At 40.3% G+C, this 7,346-nt stretch overlaps 3 protein-coding genes across 3 annotated transcripts; 2 read left to right on the forward strand and 1 right to left on the reverse strand.

The window, feature by feature from the left end:
* Nucleotides 1–1,260: 1,260 nt before the first annotated feature.
* LOC108812357 (signaling peptide TAXIMIN 2) lies at nt 1,261–2,174 on the forward strand. The gene is made up of 2 exons (XM_018584603.2): nt 1,261–1,572; nt 1,761–2,174. Exons 1-2 carry the CDS (start codon nt 1,475–1,477, stop codon nt 1,882–1,884), a joined length of 222 nt encoding a protein of 73 aa, XP_018440105.1. The 5' UTR covers nt 1,261–1,474; the 3' UTR covers nt 1,885–2,174.
* A 208-nt stretch (nt 2,175–2,382) lies between these two features.
* On the forward strand, nt 2,383–4,376 carry LOC108812355 (shikimate O-hydroxycinnamoyltransferase). Its single transcript, XM_018584601.2, has 2 exons — nt 2,383–2,978; nt 3,155–4,376. The coding sequence occupies exons 1-2, from the start codon at nt 2,571–2,573 to the stop codon at nt 4,046–4,048; spliced, it is 1,302 nt and encodes a 433-aa protein (XP_018440103.1). The 5' UTR covers nt 2,383–2,570; the 3' UTR covers nt 4,049–4,376.
* Nucleotides 4,377–4,557: 181 nt separating this feature from the next.
* LOC108812356 (protein TRACHEARY ELEMENT DIFFERENTIATION-RELATED 7) lies at nt 4,558–5,362 on the reverse strand. The gene has a single exon (XM_018584602.2). It carries the CDS (start codon nt 5,333–5,335, stop codon nt 4,688–4,690), a length of 648 nt encoding a protein of 215 aa, XP_018440104.1. The 5' UTR covers nt 5,336–5,362; the 3' UTR covers nt 4,558–4,687.
* Between the last annotated feature and the right edge of the window lie 1,984 nt (nt 5,363–7,346).

Below are 7,346 nucleotides of genomic sequence, written 5' to 3' on the forward strand. Positions count from 1 at the left end.
CAAAAAAAAAATTATTAGATCCAACATTTTTGAAATTGGGTGAAAAATGTTAACAAACTTTTTTCATGTATATTTCTAGAAAGAATAGTTTTCTTGGTAATAACTAAAACTTTAGCCACTAATTATACATTACAAATACAAATCAGGAAAATAGAATGAAGAAAATAGTTACAAAAACAAAAAATTTAAACGACTGGAATTTTAACATATGTTTTTACTGTAACAATATTTTATATAATATAATATGTACTTTTTAGATTCTATTAAGTTAAACTTCATTTAATAATTAATATTTGTCAAAGTTTCCAATATATACTAAATATTTAAATATAATAACATAATATCTTAAAATAAATTAAAATTTTTATGAAAATAAACCCGGACGTAGCCTGGAAAAAGCTCTAGTACATATAATTGGTGCATGATTTTGTCTGTAATAACAAATAAAATATTTACAATTTTTCAGATAAAACATTTAGATACGAACTTTCTAACAAAACTGTAAAATATATTTTCTCCCTTGAAATAATATTTTTCCACTAAACATAAAATTGTATTTTCATTTAATCTGTACAATAATAATTTTTTCCAAAATTTCAAAATTGTATTTTCTGTTAAAACTGTAAAATCATACTCTCATGCTATCACACTTTCATACCAAATCCATGAAATATATGTATTTTCTCACCAAAATAAATCACAATTAGGTAGATACCATCTAACTAAATCATCAGGAAATGAACAAACATTCCCTAAATGTTATAAATGGATTTTGAAGCAAGGGTGAGATAAACTTTGGAAAATGACCATCTTAAAATGATCGATTAAAAGTGTATTGTTGATACCTTACCCTAGCCTACATCAACACCATTCAGCCAATGAGGTATTTCGAAAAGTTGAAGAGATCGTAGAATTTTCCCATAAACGCACATCGTTGACTCTACTTTTGCTGGTTGGAAAAGAAAAAGGAACGAAGCTTCCGACTTCCAAGACAGACACAAAGAACCGGGCTTCGTAGCCTGGTGGTAATGGAACCTCGGCTGAGGTGTCCGCCACCCAGCTTCGAAACCCGGCCACAGCGATTTAACATCCTTACTGCTGGGGCGCTGGACCTCTTCGGGGGATATTTGGGAAAGTGGCTGCCCAGACACCAGAGATATCAAAAAAAAAAAAGACAGACACAAAGACAAATCAAGAGTCTGAACCACAAACGTTTTGACCATCCGAAAAGGCCCCCTTGACTTTGATTATATCAAAATAAAGAAAAAGAAACCGCAGGGATAATATCGTAGTTTTCAAACTCGCCGCGTGGTTACGGGCCTCATAGCGGTTATACAAAGTCTTGAGCAGACTCGTGGAAACTAATCACTGATTTAATTTAAAACCTTTATAATCTCTTGTTTATCTATCCCATTCTCTGCGTAACAGAACCTGCGTGCTTCTGAAGTTGGGAGAGAAAAAGAGTAAGGGAAGAATGGGAGAATGTAGGCCACTTGGTTTCTTGTTGGGGCTACCATTTGCACTTGTCGCTCTCCTTCTATCTCTTGTTGGTGCTGTCATCTGGATCATTGGGTAATTTAAATTACCCTTTTCTTTCTCTCTTTATATTATTATGTTTGCTTACGTAAATTCATTAGCGATGAAGATTCAGTTCCCTCTCGGTTATGTTCCTTTTCTAAATTATCCCCCCGATCTACTTTTTGAAAAAGTCGAAGGAAATATTATTTCAGATTAAAAACTGATATAAATATATTGGGCAGGACGATACTGAGTTGTTTGTGCCCGTGTTGCTTCTGTTTCGCTGCGTTGGCTAACTTCGCGGTGGATCTCATCAAACTTCCTGTCAAAGTCATCCGTTGGTTCACCCACTCCATCCCTTGTTAAGACCACACTCCTTCACTTTTCTTTTTAAGTTTTAAATTTTAATGCTCTTAATTTCCTTTTCTTAATTTTATTTATTAATGTTAATATTTCAAAGATACGGGCTTAGTTTCCGATTTTTGTTTTGTGTGTTATGAAAGAAGTTGATTTAGCAAAGAAGGCAACTGAAAGTACCAACTAACTTTGCGTAGAATATGATCCCAAAGTAAACCCAACGTCGTAACTGGATTTAAATAATTCAAAAAGAAAAATCGCGCTACAAAGCCTAAAAGCATGATGATGTTTGTTAAGAGGGCCAATTTCTCTCAATGGGCCCAGAAGATATGTGGGCTTAAAGAAACATTAGGAGAAGGTGGAGGAGGTGGAAGACTTATCCACAGTGTGGGGTTTACCAACCCCCAACACACTCATAAATGGAAAAAAGGGAGAATAATCGCAATACAGAGAGAGTTGGTGGAAGGGAGCGACCCGACAGATGGAAAAAGAGAAAAGAGAGAGAGAGAGAGTAGGCGGGCGCGGTAGGTGAAGGATTAGGACGTCTCGCCAGCCAACCCTCATTTATTTATATATATCCAACATTCTTCTCCTCTCAATCCTCAGATCTCTAATAATTCAATCGAAATATCAGAGAGATCTTTTTTTTTGTATTTTGTAATTTGTATTTTGTATCAAAAAAACAAACACACACAATGATAATTAACATCCGCGATTCGAGCATGGTCCGGCCAGCAACCGAGACACCCTCCACTTACCTATGGAACTCCAACGTTGACCTGGTCATCCCCAGGTTCCACACTCCCAGCGTCTACTTCTACCGACCCACCGGCGCCTCCAATTTCTTCGATCCTGAGGTGATGAAGGAAGCCCTCGCCAAGGCCCTTGTCCCTTTCTACCCCATGGCTGGCCGCTTGAAGAGAGACGACGATGGTCGTATCGAGATCGACTGCAACGCCGCCGGTGTTCTCTTCGTCGTCGCTGATACTCCCTCCCTCATCGATGATTTCGGAGACTTCGCTCCCACTCTCCAGCTCCGTCAGCTTATCCCCGACGTTGATCACTCCCCTGGCATTCATTCCTTCCCTCTCCTCGTTCTCCAGGTCTGCCCCCTGTCTCTTCTATTTTATTAAATCCCACATGCCCCCTCCTTTTTATTTTAGTACTACTCACTAGCAAATAATTAATAGTATTTATTTATTTTATTTACTATTAATAGTTTTGTTAGTACTAGCTGCTAGTGTGATGGAACAAACTATAAGTTGGGTCCTTTTTGTAGGTGACCTATTTTAAATGTGGTGGAGCTTCTCTCGGTGTTGGCATGCAACACCATGCCGCCGACGGTTTCTCTGGTCTCCATTTCATCAACACCTGGTCCGATATGGCTCGCGGTCTTGACCTTACCATTCCTCCTTTCATTGACCGTACCCTCCTCCGCGCTAGAGACCCTCCTCACCCTGCTTTCGATCATGTCGAGTACAAGCCTGCCCCCTCCATGAAGATCCCTCTCGATCCTTCTAAGTCTTCCCCTGACGATACCACCGTCTCCATCTTCAAATTATCTCGCGACCAGCTCGTTACTCTCAAGGCTAAAGCCAAGGAGGATGGCAACACCGTTAGCTACAGCTCCTACGAGATGTTGGCTGGTCATGTTTGGAGGTCTGTGGGTAAGGCGCGCGGGCTTCCCGACGATCAAGAGACCAAACTGTACATTGCTACCGACGGAAGGTCGAGACTTCGTCCGCAGCTTCCCCCTGGTTACTTTGGTAACGTGATATTCACTGCCACGCCACTGGCCGTTGCAGGGGATCTGCTATCGAAGCCGACGTGGTATGCTGCAGGACTGATTCATGATGTTTTGGCTCGCATGGACGATAACTATCTGAGGTCAGCTCTCGACTACCTGGAGATGCAGCCCGATCTCTCGGCCTTGGTCCGCGGTGCGCATACCTACAAATGTCCGAATTTGGGAATCACAAGCTGGGTCAGATTGCCTATTTACGACGCAGACTTTGGTTGGGGACGTCCCATATTTATGGGACCTGGTGGAATTCCATACGAGGGTTTGTCGTTTGTGCTACCAAGTCCTACAAATGATGGCAGCTTATCTGTGGCCATTGCTCTCCAAACCGAACACATGAAACTGTTTGAGAAGTATTTGTACGATATATGACAGAGACAAGCAGCAGCAGAACAAGAAGAAGATGATGATTCCTCCTTTCCCCCCCCCCCCCCACACTTAAATGGGGCTTTTTTGTTGCTTGATGTCGAAGATGATTCGTTATCCTGTATTTTAGAGGGTACAATAAAGTTATGTCAACACATAAGTGTTTCTTATGGTCTGTGTAACATTTGGATCGGTCATGTAGGAACTTTTGCTTTTATGTTTATACTGATGATGATAAGTGTTGTCCTATGACACATTACCTTCATAGTTTGGTTATGTCAATGCTTCATCCCCTCTCTTGTCAGTTTTCCTGTAATAACAACTGTTTTGTACTTTCTGTGTTAGGTTTCTTATAGTCAATGTTATGTACCCCGTAACAGTCGACTTAATGCTTGTGAACATTTGGGAGAAGGTAAGGTGGTTCCATGTAGCTCTAACGTAATGCAAAATCGTACATATGGCTCAGTGTATACTTTTTATTTGTTTAATTGGCATGACATATATTTCGCAACCAATAACCTGGCGAAAAGCAGAGCGCTGATAAGTTTAATTTGAAGTTTTAAGTTTTGATACAATATATTGTCATTATTATTATTTAGATTACATTTAGGAATGATCGTATCTCAGTGTTTTCCGTTTCCTGAGTTAGGACTTGTGCTCCACAAGGTGATGATTTGGCTCTGATATATCAATGGCATGTCCTCCAGTTGAACTAAGGTGAGGAGCTCGGCTAAACATTTCAGCCTTCTGAATATCCTCTTCCAAATGAATGTCTTCCTCAATCATGACCACTCTCGTTGGTTCGCCATGGGGTCCTGGCACTATGACTTCTTCGACTTTGAGGTGTTCATCAAACTTGGTGATTTCAGTCTTCTCAGAAGACCTTCTTCTTTTCTTGACATAGCAGAAGAGAGCAGCAGCGAGGAATGCAAGAAAAAACAAACTGCCAAGAGAGACAACAACCACAACGATAACAGTTGAATGGTGCCCCGGTGGCGGTGGTGGTGGAAGAACGTGAGGTGAAGGCGGTGGGAAATGGGGACTAGGTGGTGGAAGAACGTGAGGTGGAGGCGGTGGATGATGGGGACGAGGATAAGGTGGCGGTGGGAAATGAGGACTAGGTGGTGGTGTAGGAACAAAGTGGGCAGGAGGCGGGGGCTGAAGTGGGTGATGGGGAGGAGGTGGGGAAATGTAGGAAGGAGGCGGTGGTTGAAGCGGGTGATGCGGTGGAGGGTGAGGATGTTGATCGGAGGGTGGTGGGTAGACGGGGAAAAATTGAACAGAGGCAGCCATTTGGTATGTATATATATTATGATGTTGTTGCAAAGATGAAGTGAGTTATTTCATAAGAGTTTGAAGCCTATTTGTAGTTGTGTAAAAGCTGGATTGGTGGTGGCATGTGATATGATATGCTTCTAAGCTTGTACTTGCTTGACTCGTATGCTAAGCTTTTACATTATTAAACTCGGTTGATTGTTTCTACTCCACTCCAATGCTGTTTTGATTCACTTTTGAATCGTTGGTGTACTTGCTAATCTCTATGAGCATTTTATCTGCATTTTGATCCCCAAATTTACTCAGCAGAATTTTGAGTTTCCTATGACATCATTGTTTGGAACCATTCTTACCTTTGGAACTTCTGTCGGTTCAGTTGTGACCGGTGGTCTAGTGTAGGGAGGAACAATTGCTCCAATTGGTCTAGTGTAGGCAGTGAAGCTCATGGTCCATGTAGGGATCATAAGGTTCTTTGTTGTTTCATTGAATTTCTTCGCTTGTCTATGTATCTTATGTATAAACTTTCATGTGTTGAGTGTCTTTTAGGGTGCACTTGGTCCCTTTTAGTGTTCTTGATGTAAACTCAAATTTCTCATTAATGATAAAGTTACAACCAAACTATATACACGTGCAACAGAACTAACAGTACAAGAAAACAAGACTTGAACGACTACAGAATTGGTAGTAAATTAGTCGTTAATAGTGATTTACGACCAAGTTACGACCAATTGCGATTGGTCGTTAATCACTGGTCGTAATCACCAATTGGTCGTACATTGGTCGTAAATGTACGACTAACAAAATTGGTCGTAAATGAGTCGTAAATGTACGACTCGGTTGATTGGTCGTAAAGCAGTCGTACATTTACGACTACCCATATTGGTCGTAAAACAGATGTAAACTATTGGTCGTATGAGTCGGAAATGGTAGTCGTATATTAGATGTAAATGAGTCATACATTTACGACTAAAGTACATCGATGATGATGTACATTGGTCGTAATTTAGCGACTACCTTGCATCTCGAATAGATGTACTTTAGTCGTTACTTTAAGACCAATTTACAACGCCCAATATTAATTACGAAATTCTTTAAATAAAATAAAAATATTATATAATTAAAATTCATAAAATTAAAAAAAATACGAATTTGATAAATTCCATAAAACATAATCTATAACATTCATAAAATTAAAATATTCAAAATACAAAATAATTAAAACCGAAAAACTAAACATTAAGGTTTATATCATCGAAGAGACCAGCAGTCCTCTCATCCGCTTCTCGTTCCAAATTTTCATGCTGTTCCGGAGTAGGGTCGGGACCGGCAAAGCTCGAACGCATGCTCTGCCACGCTGACGCAACCGACGGGTCGACGTGTGGGGTTGAACCTAACAACATATCGAAGATGTTTGCCATAACCTTAAATTTGTCGTTGTGGTCGGCTATGGTTCGGTTCGCAGTTTCCAAGTCCCTCTGGAACAAGGAATCTGCTTCCCGTCTAGCAGCGTGTTCAACTCTCGCCCTCGGAACATCGTTCACACTCCCGATTCCTGGTATACGTCCACTTTTCTTCGGAGGGACCTTCAATATATAAATAGATATTAATTAGTACATATGTAAAAACTATGTAAACATAAATTAAAAATATTGAATATCGAATATTTTACCTGCTCAAAATTTTTGTCTTGTTCGATGGGAGAAAGCTCGACCGGTGCACCATCCGGATTTTCTTGCGTCAGCTGAGTCTGGACCTCTTGAATCCGAGCATCTACATCGTTGCAGAGCTGCTCTGCTCGAGGATGAGAGAAAGTTCCATCGGCATGCTAGTGGGTCAACTTGTAAAGTCGGGCCAGAGTCGGTGGTGCTCCTTCTTCGGCAGCATATATTAAAAAATGAATTAAAGTAGCATCTAATAAATACTTAATTAACATATATTTTATAAAAAATAAGAAAAATAAAAAAACTTACAATTTCCAGGGCTCTTTGGGCGTATGGAATCTCTCCGGAAGTATGAGGTATTGGCAGAT

The sequence above is a fragment of the Raphanus sativus genome, chromosome 6 (genome assembly GCF_000801105.2).
Source record: "Raphanus sativus cultivar WK10039 chromosome 6, ASM80110v3, whole genome shotgun sequence".
Lineage (NCBI taxonomy): Eukaryota > Viridiplantae > Streptophyta > Magnoliopsida > Brassicales > Brassicaceae > Raphanus > Raphanus sativus.

Excerpts from the sequence above, each read along its gene's own strand:
- LOC108812357 (XM_018584603.2), top strand. The coding sequence starts at position 1,475 with ATGGGAGAATGTAGGCCACTTGGTTTCTTGTTGGGGCTACCATTTGCA. Across the intron at positions 1,573-1,760 it reads GCTGTCATCTGGATCATTGG|GACGATACTGAGTTGTTTGT; the intron begins GTAATTTAAATT and ends TATATTGGGCAG.
- LOC108812355 (XM_018584601.2), top strand. The coding sequence starts at position 2,571 with ATGATAATTAACATCCGCGATTCGAGCATGGTCCGGCCAGCAACCGAG. Across the intron at positions 2,979-3,154 it reads TCCCTCTCCTCGTTCTCCAG|GTGACCTATTTTAAATGTGG; the intron begins GTCTGCCCCCTG and ends TCCTTTTTGTAG.
- LOC108812356 (XM_018584602.2), bottom strand. The coding sequence starts at position 5,335 with ATGGCTGCCTCTGTTCAATTTTTCCCCGTCTACCCACCACCCTCCGAT.